This window comes from Aquarana catesbeiana, linkage group LG05, assembly GCF_042186555.1.
Source record: "Aquarana catesbeiana isolate 2022-GZ linkage group LG05, ASM4218655v1, whole genome shotgun sequence".
Taxonomy (NCBI): domain Eukaryota; kingdom Metazoa; phylum Chordata; class Amphibia; order Anura; family Ranidae; genus Aquarana; species Aquarana catesbeiana.
In genome coordinates, this window is record NC_133328.1 from 591,326,316 (window position 1) to 591,344,133 (window position 17,818).

Below are 17,818 nucleotides of genomic sequence, written 5' to 3' on the forward strand. Positions count from 1 at the left end.
CGAGGAGCGCCGTCACACAGCGGGAGCCTCCCTCCATGCCAGCATGGTGCGGAGCGGCCCGGAGAAGAAAATGAAGAAGAGAAGAAGAGAAGAAGAGAAGAAGATGAAGAAGATGAAGAGAAGAGCGGGAGCCTCCCCCCATGCCATGGGTGCGGAGCGGCCCGAGGAGAAGAAGATAGAAGACGCCGCGGAGGAGATGCTGGACGAGAACGCCGGAGGAAGAACCAGAAGAGCCAGAAGAACCAGAAGAACCAGAAGATGAAGGAAGATAGAAGAAAGAAGAAGTATTTAAATAAAGGAATTGTCAAAAACTGTCTCTTGTCATTTTTAACATTTTTGACAGTTTTTTAGTGAAATGGTAGGGGTACTTTTGTACCCCCTTACCATTTCACACAGGGGGGGGGGCGGGATCTGGGGGTCCCCTTGTTAAAGGGGGCTTCCAGATTCCGATAAACCCCCCGCTCGCAGACCCCCACAACCACCGGCCAGGGTTGTGGGGATGAGGCCCTTGTCCTCATCAACATGGGGACAAGGTGTTTTGGGGGGCTACCCCAAAGCACCCTCCCAATGTTGAGGGCATGTGGCCTGGTACGGTTCAGGAGGGGGGGGCGCACTCTCGTCCCCCCCTCTTTTCCTGTGGCCTGCCAGGTTGCGTGCTCGGATAAGGGTCTGGTATGGATTTTTGGGGGGACCCCACGCCGTTTTTTTTTTTTTTTTTTTGGCGCGGGGTTCCCCTTAAAATCCACACCAGACCTGAAGGGTCTGGTATGGAATTTAGGGGGAACCCCACGTCATTTTTTTTTTAAATTTTGGTTGGGGTTCCCCTTTGGGGAATTCCCATGCCGTTTTTATCAATGAACTTCTATGTGTATTGTCGGCAATGCAATAGCCGCGGGTAGTTTTAAATGGCTTTTTTCCTTCAAAATGTCATTTTGCTGTCAGACTGTTCTAAACACAGGAAACATGCACCCCTTTACAGGCATACTACAGACATCCCCCAGCTACGAAATTTAAAGGGATATTACACTTTTATTGTTTGACTTTAAGCATTATTAAAATCACTGCTCCTGAAAAAACGGCCGTTTTAAAACATTTTTTTTGCATTGATCCATGTCCCCTGGGGCAGGACCCAGGTCCCCAAACACTTTTTATGACAATAACTTGCATATTAGCCTTTAAAATTAGCACTTTTGATTATTCGTGTTCGTGTCCCATAGACTTTAATGGTGTTCGCGTGTTCGAACGAACTTTTTTCCTGTTCGCATGTTCTGGTGCGAACCGAACAGGGGGGTGTTCGGCTCATCCCTATGATCTACTGCTTGTTCAATCAAGTCAATGCGGGCCCCCAAGGTCTGTAAGTCAGCCTTTATAGACGTGGTGATCTGCGCTGCATTTTGGGCCAGGCCTGCAACCAGCATGTCTGAGAAACAGTTCAAAAGTTGTGCCATATCTGGCTGGTGGGGGGAGTTCAGAGGTGCAGCCTGCTGTGTGGCAGGGGATGGGATGGGATCGTGCAATGATGGGATATGGAGCATATCTGATAAGGCTCTGTTAAAAAGGGATTCTTTGCTGGTAGGGTGAGCAGTCTTGGGAAAGATATTACTCACAGAGGATCCCGGTGTGGTGGTGGCGAACTGTTCCTCTTCAGGGATGTCTGCCATGGGGTCTCTTTCTCCTGTGTCTGCCTGTGAGGAGGCCGCGGCCGCCATCTTGGAGGTAGTGGGGGCGAACAAGCCGAAGGTAAGTTGCCTATTAACCGCTGGTCGGTGAGAGCGGTTATGCATGTATAATTGTGCCCATGGTCCTCCTCTACCTGTGGGTACCTAGCAGGGACGGTTCCGCTCAAGATGTCAGCGTCTGGGGACCGCGGAAGGCTCGGCTGTGACGGAGCTCCCGTTCAGAGCGTCTTCCCGGAAGTCCCGCGCATGCTCACTCCGGAATATTTCTTAATTTTTGGCTTTAGGCTGATTCATCTGCAGCAGCGCTCCCGGCCAGCTCCAGTGTACTGATATAGCACAGTGCTACACAATTGTGTAGTGCAGTGCTGCGGATTAATCTGCCCAAAGCCAAAAGTGATGAAATAGTCGGTTTTTGTCCCCCCGGCCCCCACTGAACACAGGGGGCCTGGAGACATTTTTTTCTAAACAGTTGCACAATGGAAGATTAGCTTATTGGTGGACAGGGTTTGGGAGTCCCCGCCTGCTCTACTTGTCACTGAAACCGGCCCACTGAGCCATCGGCCCACCCGGAAACTCCAATGTCCCGATGGCCAGTACATGCCTTATGAAGAAGGTCCTAATGGGTTCCTAATGGGTTCCCACCCCATTCTTCCATTTTTTACCAGAATGTAACATTCTGTTAATGGGGGAAGGGTGAATGATTGCAAGAATCCTCTCCCCATTTAGAGAACATGTTACAAAAATGCAAAGACAATGCAAGGACTTGAAGAAGGGGAGGACAGAAAGGGAAGGTTGCCTTTTGGGTCTTTCTTCAGTGTTCTTCAATGTTACACATAAAGCTATTTGCTCCTGCAGCACCAGAGGTTTAGCGCTGTGAAGAGGACCAGGCATCACTGTAGAGAAATGAATTAAAAAAAGAAACTGGGTTTTATAGGCACACCCATAGAGATTTTGTAGAATTTTTTTTTTTTTTTTTTAATTGAATAGCGTTTAAAAACGGCATGTATATACATGGAATTAAAACATATCGCTGATTGACCTAAATAGCACTCATCCCACCAATTTTAACCTTAATAACCAGGTATATATCAATATAGTTATTCAAAATAATATTACAGAGAGACGCGATTGCTGTTGCTGTGATTTATATGCTGAGCCATTGATATATATTCTTTGCAATACTGAAACATCGGGATAGCCTTGGGGCTATATCCATTGATACTATGATATTCGCCTGCACACTCTGATATTATTATCATCGCAGCATTATTTGTAAGCTCCTGAAGAAGCGCCAACGCACGCAACATGTAGAGCGATTTCTATGAGTGACCTCTACTACGCCTCAACCATATAATCGCAACAAATTTTGGAATATTCCAAATTTGTTTGAATAACTATATTGATATATACCTGGTTATTATGGTTAATATTGGTGGGATGAGTGCTATTTAGGTCAATCAACAATATGTTTTAAACCTATGTATATATATGACGTTTTTACCGTTATTTAATTAAAAATGTATTTTTCTACAAAATCTCAATGGGTGTGCCAATAAAGTCCAATTTCTTTTTTTAATTCATTTCCAATATAGCAAGGACATTGACACACAGTTAACTGTGTATCCACAGTGCCATCTTGTGGTGATACACTATATCCATACTTTTTCTCTAATCACTGTAGAGAAGATTTCTATAGAAACTATCAGCCTGCAGGACGTGGGGCATTCTTTATTACATGTAAGATATGTTCCTGCAGCTCTAGCAAAAAAAAAAAAAAAAAAAGAAGGAATTATAGTATAACTAAAGGCAAAACTTTTTTTTAGTTTTGGATAGAATGGAGCGGGATTAGAACACTTGTCAAGTTTTTATTGCTGAGTAAATACTACGCCATGCTATAAATATGATCTCATCAAAAATAAAATAATTATAAAAGGTATTGGATCAATATAAAATACAGCAGCTAAAAATAGATTATTAAATAATTAAATTGAAAAGTGCTGTGTTAGGTATTATGCACTATACACCCAATAATTGTATACCAAATGCATACATAACATAAAAACACACAAATTTTGACCAATGGGGAAGTGCCAGTAAATAATAATAAATAAAAAATTAAATAATAAATAATAAATTTAACCACTTCAGCCCCGGAAGGATTTACCCCCTTCCTAACCAGAGCACTTTTTACAATTTGGCACTGCGTCGCTTTAACTGCTAATTGCGCGGTCATGCAATGCTGTAACCAAACGAAATTTGCGTCCTTTTCTTCCCACAAATAGAGCTTTCTTTTGATGGTATTTGATCACCTCTGCTGTTTTTATTTTTTGCGCTATAAACGGAAAAAGACCGAAAATTTTGAAAAAAAATGATATTTTCTACTTTTTGTTATAAAAAAAATCCAATAAACTCAATTTTAGTCATACATTTAGGCCAAAATGTATTCGGCCACATGTCTTTGGTAAAAAAAATGTCAATAAGCGTATATTTATTGGTTTGCGCAAAAGTTATAGCGTCTACAAACTAGGGTACATTTTCTGGAATTTACACAGCTTTTAGTTTATGACTGCCTATGTCATTTCATGAGGTGCTAAAATGGCAGGGCAGTACAAAACCCCCCCAAATGACCCCATTTTGGAAAGGAGACACCCCAAGGAAATTGCTGAGAGGCATGTTGAACTCATTGAATATTTATTTTTTTTTGTCCCAAGTGATTGAATAATGACAAAAAAATAAAAAATAAATAAAAAAAAAAAAAAATTACAAAAAGTTGTCACTAAATGATATATTGCTCACACAAGCCATGGGCATATGTGGAATTGCACCCCAAAATACATTCAGCTGCTTCTCCTGAGTACGGGGATACCACATGTGTGGGACTTTTTGGGAGCCTAGCCGCGTACGGGGCCCCGAAAACCAAGCACCGCCTTCAGGATTTCAAAGGGCATAAATTTTTGATTTCACTCCTCACTACCTATCACAGTTTTGAAGGCCATAAAATGCCAAGATGGCACAAAACCCCCCCAAATGACCCCATTTTGGAAAGTAGACACCCCAAGCTATTTGCTGAGAGGCATGTTGAGTCCATGGAATATTTTATTTTTTGACACAAGTTGCGGGAAAGTGACAATTTTTTTTTTTTTTTGCACAAAGTTGTCACTAAATGATATATTGCTCAAACATGCCATGGGCATATGTGGAATTACACCCCAAAATACATTCTGCTGCTTCTCCTGAGTACGGGGATACCACATGTGTGGGACTTTTTGGGAGCCTAGCTGTGTATGGGGCCCCGAAAACCAAGCACCGCCTTCAGGATTTCTAAGGGCATACATTTTTGATTTCACTCCTCACTACCTATCACAGTTTTGAAGGCCATAAAATGCCAAGATGGCACAAACCCCCCCAAATGACCCCATTTTGGAAAGTAGACACCCCAAGCTATTTGCTGAGAGGCATGTTGAGTCCATGGAATATTTTATATTTTGACACAAGTTGCGGGAAAGTGACAATTTTTTTTTTTTTTTTTGCACAAAGTTGTCACTAAATGATATATTGCTCACACAGGCCATGGGCATATGTGGAATTACACCCCAAAATACATTCTGCTGCTTCTCCTGAGTATGGGGATACCACATGAGTGGCACTTTTTGGGAGCCTAGCTTCATACGGGGCCCCGAAATCCAATCACCGCCTTCAGGATTTCTAAGGGCGTTAATTTTTGATTTCACTCCTCACTACCCATCACAGTTTCGAAGGCCATAAAATGCCAAGATAGCACAAAACCCCCCCAAATGACCCCATTTTGGAAAGTAGACACCCCAAGCTATTTGCTGAGAGGCATGGCAAGTATTTTGCAGCTCTCATTTGTTTTTGAAAATGAAGAAAGACAAGAAAAACGTATTTTTTTTTTCTTTTTTCAATTTTCAAAAGTTTGTGACAAAAAGTGAGGTCTGCAAAATACTCACTATACCTCTCAGCAAATAGCTTTGGGTGTCTATTTTCCAAAATGGGGTCATTTGGGGGGGGTTTGTGCCATCTGGGCATTCCATGGCCTCCGAAACTGTGATAGGCAGTGAAGAGTGAAATCAAAAATTTACGCCCTTAGAAAGCCTGAAGGCGGTGCTTGGTTTTCGGGGTCCCGTACGCGGCTAGGCTCCCAAAAAGTCTCACACATGGGGTATCCCCGTATTCAGGAGAAGCAACAGAATGTATTTTGGGGTGTAATTTCACATATTCCCATGGCATGTTTGAGCAATATATCATTTAGTGACAACTTTGTGCAAAAAAAAAAAAAAATTTGTCTTTTTCCCGCAACTTGTGTCACAATATAAAATATTCCATGGACTCGACATGCCTCTCAGCAAATAGCTTGGGGTGTCTACTTTCCAAAATGGGGTCATTTGGGGGGGTGTTGAACTGTCCTGGCATTTTATGCACAACATTTAGAAGCTTATGTCACACATCACCCACTCTTCTAACCACTTGAAGACAAAGCCCTTTCTGACACTTTTTGTTTACATGAAAAAATTATTTTTTTTTGCAAGAAAATTACTTTGAACCCCCAAACATTATATATTTTTTTAAAGCAAATGCCCTACAGATTAAAATGGTGGGTGTTTCATTTTTTTTTTTCACACAGTATTTGCGCAGCGATTTTTCAAACGCATTTTTGGGGGAAAAAACACACTTTTTAACATTTTAATGCACTAAAACACACTATATTGCCCAAATGTTTGATGAAATAAAAAAGATGATCTTAGGCCGAGTACATGGATACCAAACATGACATGCTTTAAAATTGCGCACAAACGTGCAGTGGCGACAAACTAAATACATTTTTAAAAGTCTTTAAAAGCCTTTACAGGTTACCACTTTAGATTTACAGAGGAGGTCTACTGCTAAAATTGCTGCCCTCGATCTGACCTTCGCGGTGATACCTCACATGCATGGTGCAATTGCTGTTTACATTTGACGCCAGACCGACGCTTGCGTTCGCCTTTGTGCGAGAGCAGGGGGGGACAGGGGTGCTTTTTTTTTTTTTTTTTCCTTATTATTTTTTTGCTTTTTTATCTTATTTTTAAACTGTTCCTTTCATTTTTTTTTTTTAAATGATTTGTATTGTTATCTCAGGGAATGTAAATATCCCCTATGATAGCAATAGGTAGTGACAGGTACTCTTTTTTGAAAAAATTGGGGTCTATTAGACCCTAGATCTCTCCTCTGCCCTCAAAGCATCTGACCACACCAAGATCGGTGTGATAAAATGCTTTCCCAATTTCCCAATGGCGCTGTTTACATCCGGCGAAATCTAAGTCATGAAATGCTCGTAGCTTCCGGTTTCTTAGGCCATAGAGATGTTTAGAGCCATTCTGGTCTCTGATCAGCTCTATGGTCAGCTGGCTGAATCACCGGCTGCATTCTCAGGTTCCCTGTTGGGACAGGAGAGCCAGAGAAAAACATGGAAGACGGTGGGGGGGGGGGTGCATTCCCTCCCACTGCTTGTAAAAGCAGTCTAGAGGCTAATTAGCCGCTAGGATTGCTTTTACATGAAAGCCGACCGCTGGCTGAAAAGAATGATATCAAGATGATACCTAAACCTGCAGGCATCATTCTGGTATAACCACTCAAAGTCCAGCAACATACCAGTACATTGCTGGTCCTTGTTGGGCATACATTGTAAACTTTTTTTTCATGCAGCCTGTGGGCTGAACGAAAAAAAGATCTTGATCGGTGGGTATGCCCACCATTAGAATACCTCCCTTCATCCACCCACTTCTAATGATGGGCATACATGCACCGTTTTATATATGCCGAAGCATGGGGGCATCCTCCCGCAAAAGGCAGGAGCAAATCGCTCCTCCACCCACTGCTGCCCCCACGCTTCGGCATATATGCTGAAGTATGTAACTGTGGTGGTGAAATCACCTCCGACAGCGCTGGAGTCACGGCTTTATGTATCGTGGGAGCAAACGCTGTTGCTGTCAAGATAAATAAATCCGCGCTGCAGCTGAATGGCGTACCTGAAAACAAAAAAATGGTTAAAACACATTAAACTATAAAAAAATTACATACCTGAAAAGCAAACATGATAAAACATAACAATAAAACATTGCAGAATAGAATACAGTAAAAAAGAGAAGAACAATAGAGAGAAAATAGAGAGAGAGAGAACAATAAAAATGACAACTATTTTTGGTTTTTTTATTTTATATTTTTTTGTGTATTTTTTTTTTTTTTTTACTTTTACTTTTTTTTTTTTTTTTTTTTTTACATTTTTTTTTTTTATAACTGTAACTTTTAAAACTGTAACGGTTCCAGGTTTGGGTCTCTCAAAATGCGATGGCATCTTGGGAGACCCTGTGAAAGTGTGTCCTAGTCTGTGCAGTGCTGTACCCTACGCTAAAACTCAACTAGTGTATGGTAGCGTTCAAAACATTCACCAATGCAAAGACCAGGATTGCCAGGACAGGAGGGACAATAATACCGGGTGTCACGCCTAAATCCGCGCTTTCTGCAGACACGACATTTTCTTTGGGGGGCTTGTTGGGTAGGGGTACTCGGGATGGCATAAGGAAAATGCCTCTCATGCAGCCGGCCTACTGCATTTGGTTGGGGAAGGTGAGGTGGAGCACCGTCTGGAAACAGAAGGGCTCTGACGATCTCTTCCTGGAATTTAAGGAAGGATCCAGTCCGTCCTGAAGCTCTGTATAGCACATGAGCGTTCAGCAAAGCCAATTGAAATAAGTATACAGACACTTTTTTGTACCAGCGTCTGGCCTTACGGGCAATTAGGTACGGCGCCAACAACTGGTCGTTGGGGTCCACCCCTCCCATATTTTGGTTATATTCGTGGACACAGAGGGGTTTCTCCACAACACCAGTCGCCGTAGTAATTTGGGTCGTCGTGTCTGCATGAAGGGAGGTAAGAACGAAAACATTCTTATTGTCCCTCCACTTCATAGCGAGCAAATTATTACACTGCAAGCAGGCTCTCTCCCCCAGCCTAAGACGGGAATCTACAAGCCGCTGAGGAAAGCCCCGGCGATTAGGTCGCACGGTGCCACATGCTCCAATTTGATGATCAAAAAGGTGACTAAAAAGTGGCACGCTCGTGTAATAATTGTCCACGTACAAGTGGTACCCCTTTCCGAATAAGGGTGACACCAAGTCCCACACTATCTTGCCAGCGCTTCCTATGTAGTCAGGGCAGTTTGTCGGCTCTACGTGACTATCTTTGCCCTCGTAAACCATAAATCTACATGTATAGCCTGTGGCCCTGTCACAGAGCTTATACATCTTGACCCCGTATCTGGCACACTTGCTGGGAAGGTACTGTTTGAATGACAAGCGGCCAGAAAATTTCATCAGGGACTCATCAACGCAGACAACTTGATGGGGAGTAAACAAGTCTGCAAAACGTTGGTTGAAGTGGTTTACGAGGGGCCGAATTTTGTAGAGCCGATCGTATTCAGGGTCTCCACGAGGACGACAGAGTTCATTGTCGTTGAAGTGCATGAACCGCAAAATCTGCTCGTATCGTGCCCTGGCCATTGAAGCAGAGAACACGGGCATATGGTGAATTGGGTCAGTGGACCAATATGACCGCAACTCACTCTTTTTGGTTATGCCCATGTTGAGGGAAAGGCCCAGAAAGACCTTAAATTCGGAGACCGTAATTGGTCTCCAATCTCTGGCAAGGGAGGACTGGGGAATAGTGGCGATGTGTTGACCAGCGTACAAATTGCTTTGGTCCACAATAGATCTATAGAGCTCTTCGGTGAAAAACAGTGAATAAAAATCCAGTGGCATAAAATCAACTGTTTCCACCTGAATTCCGGGTTGGCCAGTGAATGGGGGAAGTACGGGTGCTGCAGAAGTGGTGGGTACCCAATTCGGATTGGCCAATGCAGCAGGAAGGGCACTATGGGCACGACGGGCCTGTCTTTGTCTTCTTGGTGGCAGCGGGACCCTACTAGTGCTTGCCAGCTCACCAGCTTGAACTGCACTTATGGGACTCGCCACGTCACCACGTGATACTGCAGTGCTGGATGTACGACCAGGGTGTACTAGGCCGCTGGTGCTTGCCAGTTCACCAGAAGGAGTAGCGGCACTAGTACTGCTCTGCTCCATACGAGGGACCTGCGGTTCTTGCACTTCAAGGACAGAAGAAGAAGTTCGGGGTCTGGTACGCCTGACCCTAGCAGGGACCACAACTCCGTCGTCAGAGCTATCTGTCATGGAGCCGCTGTCCTCTACAGGATCGTATTCTGAGCCTGAACTTGACAGATGAGTGACTTCCTCTTCACTATCTGTCATACTCAGAAACGTGTAGGCCTCTTCACTAGTGTACCTTCGATTTGCCATTTTGGCCTCTAAATTTAGGGGTACACTAGTGAGACTCACAGGCAAAAAAGCTCCTGACTGTCAGCGACTGATTCAAAACGCTACCAAAAAACTGTTAGCGATCGCAGGGATCAGGCCTGACTCTGCGAACGCTGCAGTTATGTGTGCTTAGTGTTTTGTGACAGTTATCGATCGATACTGCACTTGGGTGGGCTGGGCTGGGCTGGGCCGAGGAGCAAAACGCAGGTGCTAGCAGGTATCTGGGCTGATCCCGCTAACACTGCGTTTTTTTGGGGGACCCTAAACTGCTGGGGAGTATAGATCTGATCGGATCAGATATCGATCCGCTCAGATACTATAGCACTAAGGGAGGTGTATGCTGCGTGCGTGGGTGTTAGCGGTACTGGCGCTAACCTGACGCTGCCTGGGGCGACGCAGACCTTATCTGACCCTAAAAACTTAACTTATATCACCGCCGGGCAATTAGGGGGTTAAACCTTTATAAGGTAATAAACAGCGGGTGCCCTAAAACTATAATGAACTGTAATAAACTATAATAAACTACAAAAAACAAACCAACTAACCAGCGTCACCCGTAACAATTATATGGTGATCACTGGTGAAAGGGTTAACTAGGGGGCAATCAAGGGGTTAAAACCTTTAGAAGGTAGTATATGGGGGTCCCTGTCGCTATAAAACACTGACAGCGAACCTATATACTTACCTCCCTAACTAGCGTCACCTGTGTCACTAATACAGCGATCAGAAAAACGATCGCTTAGTGACACTGGCGACGGGGGGTGATCACGGGGTTAAAACTTTATTAGGGGGGTTAGGGGGGGTACCCTGGACCTAAGGGGGTACCCTAGACCTAAAGGGGGCTAACCTAACTGCCCTAACACTTATAACTGACACAAACTGACACCAATGCAATAATCAGAAAAAAAAAAAAACCTGCTATTGGTGTCAGTATGTGTGGGGGTACAGGGGGGTGATCGGGGGGTGACTGGGGGGTGACAGGGGGGTGACAAGTGTGCCTGCGTGTTCTACTGTATGTGTAGTGTTGGTGCACTTACTTGGATGTCTTCTCTCCTCGGCGCCGGACGAAAAGACCGTCTTGAGGAGAGATGACATCACTTCCTCCGCTTCTGTTTACATTCACAGAAGCCGAGGAAGCACATCATTGGCCAGGAGCGATCGCGAGGGGGGAGCCACGAATGAGTAGCCTCCCTCTCACCTTCGATCGACCCTGACCTCGATCCGACTGCCGCTGGCACCGGGGGAGGGGGCCCGATCGGACCCCCCACCCGCGGGCAGGCAAGGACGTACCTATACGTCCTTTTGCCTGCCCGTGCCATTCTGCCGACGTATATAGTCGTGCAGCGGTCGGCAAGTGGTTAAAAAAAATTAAAAAATAATATTTACTGTGCATTTGAGTTTCCACTCCCGTAATTTTTATTTATTTATATTTTTTATTTATTTATTTATTTTATTTATTATTATTTACTGGCACTTCATCATGGGTCAACATTTGTGTGTTTTTATGTTATGTATGCATTTGGTATCCAATTATTGGGTGTATAGTGCATAATATCTAGCACAGCACTTTTCAATCTAATTATTTAATAATCTATTTTTAGCTGCTGTATTTTATATTGATCCAATAACTTTTATAATTATTTTTGATGAGATCATATTTATAGCACGGCGTAGTATTTACTCATTTATGTTTGCACGATTTGTGAGACGTGTTTAACTCCAGCAGCTTTCCTTTCTCTATATATTTACTGGGCATCTGACTAGTGGTGGTTCGCAGGATTCTTTGTGTTTTTTAAGTTTTTATTGCTGTCTGTGCCCCCATTATAGAGATTCACCCATTCTGTTTGTCATGTTTACTATTATCATCCAAAGTGAGAGTAAAAGAAAAAATCAAATTTTGGGTTGTCCCTTGAACAGGAATAGAAGGGAAAATCTTCCAATAAAGACACTCGTTCTGGTGACCCTGGTGGCAACCAGGGATTCCTTACATAGTTACATAGTTACATAGTAGGTGAGGTTGAAAAAAGACACAAGTCCATCAAGTCCAACCTATGTGTGTGATTATGTGTCAGTACTTTTAAGTGCTATAATCCTCTCTTACTCTATCCAAAATGAAAAAAGTTTTGCCTTTAGTTTTACTTTAACTAAACTTAAACTTTAACTACCAGTCACCTGGTTGCCACATTTATTAACCACTTCAGCTCTGGAAGATTTTCCCCCCTTCCTGACCAGGCCTTTTTTGCGACACGGCACTGCGTTACTTTAACTGACAATTGCGCAGGCGTGCGACACTGTACCCAAATAAAATTTTATTTCCTTTTTTTCTACAAATAGAGCTTTCTTTGATCACCTCTGCGGTTTTTATTTTTTGAGCTATAAACAAAAAAAGAATGACAATATAAAAAGAAATATATTTTTTACTTTCTGCTATAAAACATCCAATAAAAAATCTAAAAAAATCTAATTTCTTGATCAATTTAGACCAATATGTATTCTGCTACATATTTTTGGTAAAAAATCCCAATAAGTGTATATTTGTTGGTTTGCGCAAAAGTTTTAGCGTCTACAAACTATGGGATAACTTTGTAGAATTTTTAAATTTTTTTACTAGTAATGGAAGCGATCAGCGACTTCTAGTGGGACGATGATATTACAGAAGACAAAATGGACACTAACTGACACTTTTGAAACTTTTTTGGGGACACTAATACAGTGATAAGTGCTAAAAATATGCACTGTCACTGTACGATTGATACTGGCTGGGAAGGGGTTAACATCAGGGGCAATCAAAGCGTTAACTGTGTGCCTGCCTGGTGTTTTACTGTAGTGGGGGAGGTGCTTTTACTAGAGGAAGGCATAGAACAGTTTCCCTGCTTTGCAGAAACACAGGATCCATGCCTTCCTTACTGACAGAATGGCAATCTGCCTTGTTTACATAGGCTGATCGCCATTCTGCCTGTGTACCAAATGATCAGCACGTGCTGGCGGACATCGAGTCTGCGGGATTTTTTATATATATATATATATATATATATATATATATATATATATATATATATATATATATATATATATATATATATATATATATATACACATGATCCTGTGCAGCGCGGCTGCCCTGTAGCAGTAAAACTGCTATAGGGTGATCCGCATGTGGTTAAATCAGTACCTTCTAAGCCATTGATATGAAACAGTTCCAACTTCGCTGGCTGCAAGACAGGTACTCAGAAAGTATAAAAGCCAGATAGAGCTAGACTACTAGGATTATCAGGAGGTCAGCAATGGCTTCCTACATATTTGTCTCAGTACAGGTTTCCTTCAAACTGTATGTGAAGCCCAAAACTATTTTTTTAGCTTTGGATAAAGTGGGTAAGGATTAAAACAGTTGGGTTTTACTTTGTTAGAGAGATGTACTGTGTATCTGCCTGTGTTCCCCTTACTTCCTATCTAAAGCAGACCAGGGTCTCTTCTGTGTTAATTGCTGAGAGTTTAGTGACGGTCTTTGATCCTGTTGTTATTTTTCATGCATCTGCAGCAAATCTGCGTTGCTGAGCACTTCGTTTTATAGGGTTAAATACCACAAAGCCACTCACTAAACCCGTGTAAATTGCAGCAGAGCATTTTTAAATAGGGCATCTGCATGTCTCACATTCATTATAAATAAATGATGCCTCAGTTAGTTTAGGGGGGAACCATGCAAATTATTGCTTTTTGCCCCTCGACCAACTGTACTTCCTGAACCACTGGTTTATAGTACAGATACACCCTAATGTTATAGAGCCATTTATTTCATTACCACTGCTGGAAGTCAGAATGTACTATGTGAAGTCTGCTCCAAGCATGCACTATGATATAATAATTCATTAACATTTTTCCTGAGTTTGCCTCCTACTTTAGGCTGCCAAAAATGATTTATAATATCTGGATAATAAAATTATTGTTAAAAATAAACACAATTTAGCTATTGTAGAACGTTAAGTCTTCTGTTTTTTTAGGTACTATCCAATGAATCCTATGTCAAGGGATGTGCCTTCCATAATGGATTCTCCCCAGCAATTGGAGTTTTCTACACAAATGGACTTGACATTGATGACAATGTTATTCATTTCACTGTCGGAGAAGGTAAACTCTAAATTATTACTAATAAATGAAATGTTTTAAAATTCATCATAGATTAGCAGTTAAAATAGGGTTAAAGAGCATTATACACACATGCATGGCATTTTGGACACTTAAGTTTCTGAACTTACATTTTTACATTGGTCCAGCTTGAATTAAGTAAGTGTAGCACCCTCTAGGTAGTAAGGTGCTAGAGAGAGTTTTTTGTGAGGTGTAGGTAAATGTGTAGGTAAATGTAGGCAGGTCTGGCAGCTTGTGACTCACAGGCAACGCCACTGAGACCCCCCTCTTCTTTCTAGAAGGTGCTGGAAAGAGAGGAGGAGAGGAGAGGTGGAGCTGCCGGGGGTATTCTGAGGAGCTCTGACCAATCCCCAACTTGGATTGGCAGGGGGCAGGCCTCCTCAAATACCCAGGGACAGCCCATCTGGGGAGGAGTTGTCGGGTGGAAGAACTAGAGATGGAGTACTGAGGCTGGCGGGGCCTTTGAGGGAGCTCCCCACTCTGGGGGGGGGCTTTGGGCCTGAGCTCGGGTGCAGATGGGACCCTTGTAGAAACCACAGAGGTGTCCTGGACAGGAGGCACTGGAGGAGTAAGAGAGGACAGGGGAAGAGAGTACTGCCAGGCAAGTCTCCAGGAGGGAACCACCGGATGCAGCCAGGAGGGCTGGTGAGTGACCTGCACAGTCAGGAGGACTGGGGAGACACGCCTGAGAGGACTGGGAGCATGCAGTCTGGAACGGGTGCAGAGCCAGTGGAGTGGACTTTGGTGTCATGGGCAGTGGTCCCGGGCAGCTGCAGCCAGGAGGGCTGGTAGGACCTGAAGAGGGCTGACTGGAATCAGTAGTCCATCAGGACAGAGACTTTCTATTTTGCTACACTATAGGGGCCCGTGGTCCCTGCCTGCAAGAGGCAATTGCCAAGGCCTGGCTGAGCCAGTGTCAGGCCTAATCACTTTGTGCTAGCTGCTCCTGGAACATTAGAGAGGAAGTGATGTGCAGGAGGAGAGAGGAGTGAAGATTAGAGTGGAAGTGATGTGCAGGAGGAGAAATGGAATGTATATACAGGACTGTATATAAGTTGTCCCAGCAATGTATGCATAGTTCCATTGGGCATCCCATACTTCCTATACCCCATCCAAGTTCAAATCCCTCAATAAAACATAAAAACAAGCACATGGACTATTCATTGACTTGGAGTGTCCGAAGAGGTGAATGCCGGGCTGGGCAGGGTGACAGGTGGGTCACATCACTTAGCAGCCCCTACAGGTGTACCGCAACATTTGGGGGCTCGTCCGGGATCACCTGTTCACGGGTAATCTGCCAGCTGTTGCCCCTAGCAACCAAAGTTGCTTTGTTCCACCACCGTTGAGAAATTGAACCCAGGGGAAGAACTTATGTGCTCTGCTTGCTATTCAGTACTACAATAACAAGTGCCATTGCCCATAGCAACCAGCGGGAGCCATTGCCAATTCTTGCTGCCTGCTTATCCAGTTGCCCCAACCGGTGCTGGGGTGGGCACTTGTATCAATGCTGAAACTCAGGAACTGTTCAATATGTGCTGTCACCCATGGCAACCACGGCGAGTAAACGCACCATTTGATTACAAATACGTCCAGCGTTCTGTTATTGCTGGATGTCCCATTTTGGATTACAAATATGTCCAGCGTTCTGCTAATGCTGGAAATTCTGAATTTTTGCTTCAAACTCCTGCTTTCAATTAGAAAGTGTGCCTGGAGATGTCTGCTGTTGCCCGGGGTGATCGGGGTAAGCCTTCCGGCGGGACTGTGCTAAAAGTGTTCTCTTCAGTGAGGCATGGGCTACAAATGTTATTGTTGCTACCTGAACAGTCAGTGGTCACCTGCTCTCGGTTGCTTGAGAACAGTCTTGCCAAGCGACATGCCTGGACATGTCCTGCTAGTCTTAGCATGCCTGCAAACTTTAGTTTGTCTAACAAGGGGTTACAGCTGCACGCTGTGGGAGGGGCCTGCCTATCAGTTTCATAGACGCCAGCCTGTCTGGAAGTGAGGGGGTGGTACCACACCCTGCTAGCAAACACCATGAGGCGGAGGAGCATGATGGCGGAGAGTTGACCAGTGCTGACCTGGTTGCCTGATCTGGTGGACACTGGTGTCCGGCTGGAGCATCCCAGGGGATTCACGCTCAGGATGATCGATGGGACCGAGCGACTGTGCCTGCTGTGTCCAGAGTGCTGGATACCGACTGCGGTGGTCAGTGCATGAATACGGTGTGGCCATTGTGGCGAACCGCTCACCCGGCTTATATACAGCTAGCAGGGGCCACAGTACTACAACCTGGACCTGCATTCAGGACTGTGTCGCGTGAAGCCGCGGAAGTCCCAGAAGGCCAGAGAGGGCCTGGAGTCATCCCTGAAAGGCGGAGCAGAGTCAGAGCCTGGTGACTCTCCTGCAAAGATTGAAGAGATAAGGGAAGAGGATTCAGTCATGGCCTGTGGCCTGGTCGGGACCTGGCAACTGTAAGTACTGCAATGCAGGAGCCAAATGTCCCTGAAATGCCGGCCGCTTCTATGTCTCTTGCTATCCAAGTCCAGAAGGAGCCAGTGTTGGAGTAAGGTGCGCCCTCAGGTGAGCTGGACAGGGAAGGTGAGGACAGGGCCATAGATTGGGGTTCTCCCAGACTGCAATATGAATTTGGGTCCCTGGAGAGGCTGGCGGAGTGGTAATCTCACAGCAGCAGCTCAAAAGCAGAATGGGAGACAGGAGGTTTCCGGGCCCTGGAAGCTCAGTCCGAGGATGGAGATGTACCAGAGTCCGTTTTTGGAACTGAAGAAGCTGCAGGAACCCCTATCCACAGCAGACAGCTCTTCTTGAACAGACCTTCTACCACCCAGACCTGCATACAGACAGTGGGTTGTGAGGTCCCACAATGCGTGTGTCCTGCCAGGAAAAGGGTAGCCAACGAACTGCCCAGGTTTTCCAGGTTCCAGCAGGAGATGCAGAGAAAAGTCACTCTGGAGTGGGGTTTGGACCACCCTTGTTTCCCTCCCGAGACCATGGACCTCATAAAGAGCTTCCGGAGAGAGTGGAAGGATGATACGACGTGTGACTTTTTGCATATCCCCAAGCCTTTGCGGGTGCCAGATTGTGCTGAGACCTGGGCCAGCTTTGAGGACATTCGGCATGAATGGTGGCTGGAGGAGTCAATCTACAGAGACCGGGTGCTTATCGTGAAGGCAGGATGGCCTACAAAGAGGTAGGAAGGAGGAGGTAGGAAGAGACTGCCTGATCCGCATTTTTATGCCTGAAGAGACTTTTGGAAAGTACAGTTTGTCATGAAAATGTGCCACATAGACTGCTGGAGGATAGCAGAATGTGTTCTTTCTCCCTGACTTTGCCTGCCACCCTGTGCTGTGCCCAATGGATGGACCTTTCCTATTGAAGGACACTGTGGGTGAGGTCTGATCCCTACTTGAACTCTGAAGGAGCCCATTAGTCTGGGGAGGGGCAACTCCCAAGAGAATCTTTTCACTTAATGCTGTTTTTTCCCGATTTGTCTCTGTCAGCAGGCCATAACCCCCTCCTGACAGAACATTAGAGAAATGTGTTTAAAGTTAAAGCTTGATATTTCTGTTGGCAGGATGCTAACCCCCTCCCGG

At 44.5% G+C, this 17,818-nt stretch overlaps 1 protein-coding gene across 1 annotated transcript in view; it reads left to right on the forward strand.

The window, feature by feature from the left end:
* LOC141146079 (fibrocystin-L-like) overlaps positions 1 to 17,818 on the forward strand; it is a 491,542-nt gene that overhangs the window by 419,741 nt on the left and 53,983 nt on the right. The window contains exon 64 of the mRNA XM_073632839.1: positions 14,063 to 14,189. Coding sequence (XP_073488940.1) covers positions 14,063 to 14,189 — 127 coding nt within the window. The remainder of the gene's footprint in view (positions 1 to 14,062; positions 14,190 to 17,818) is intronic.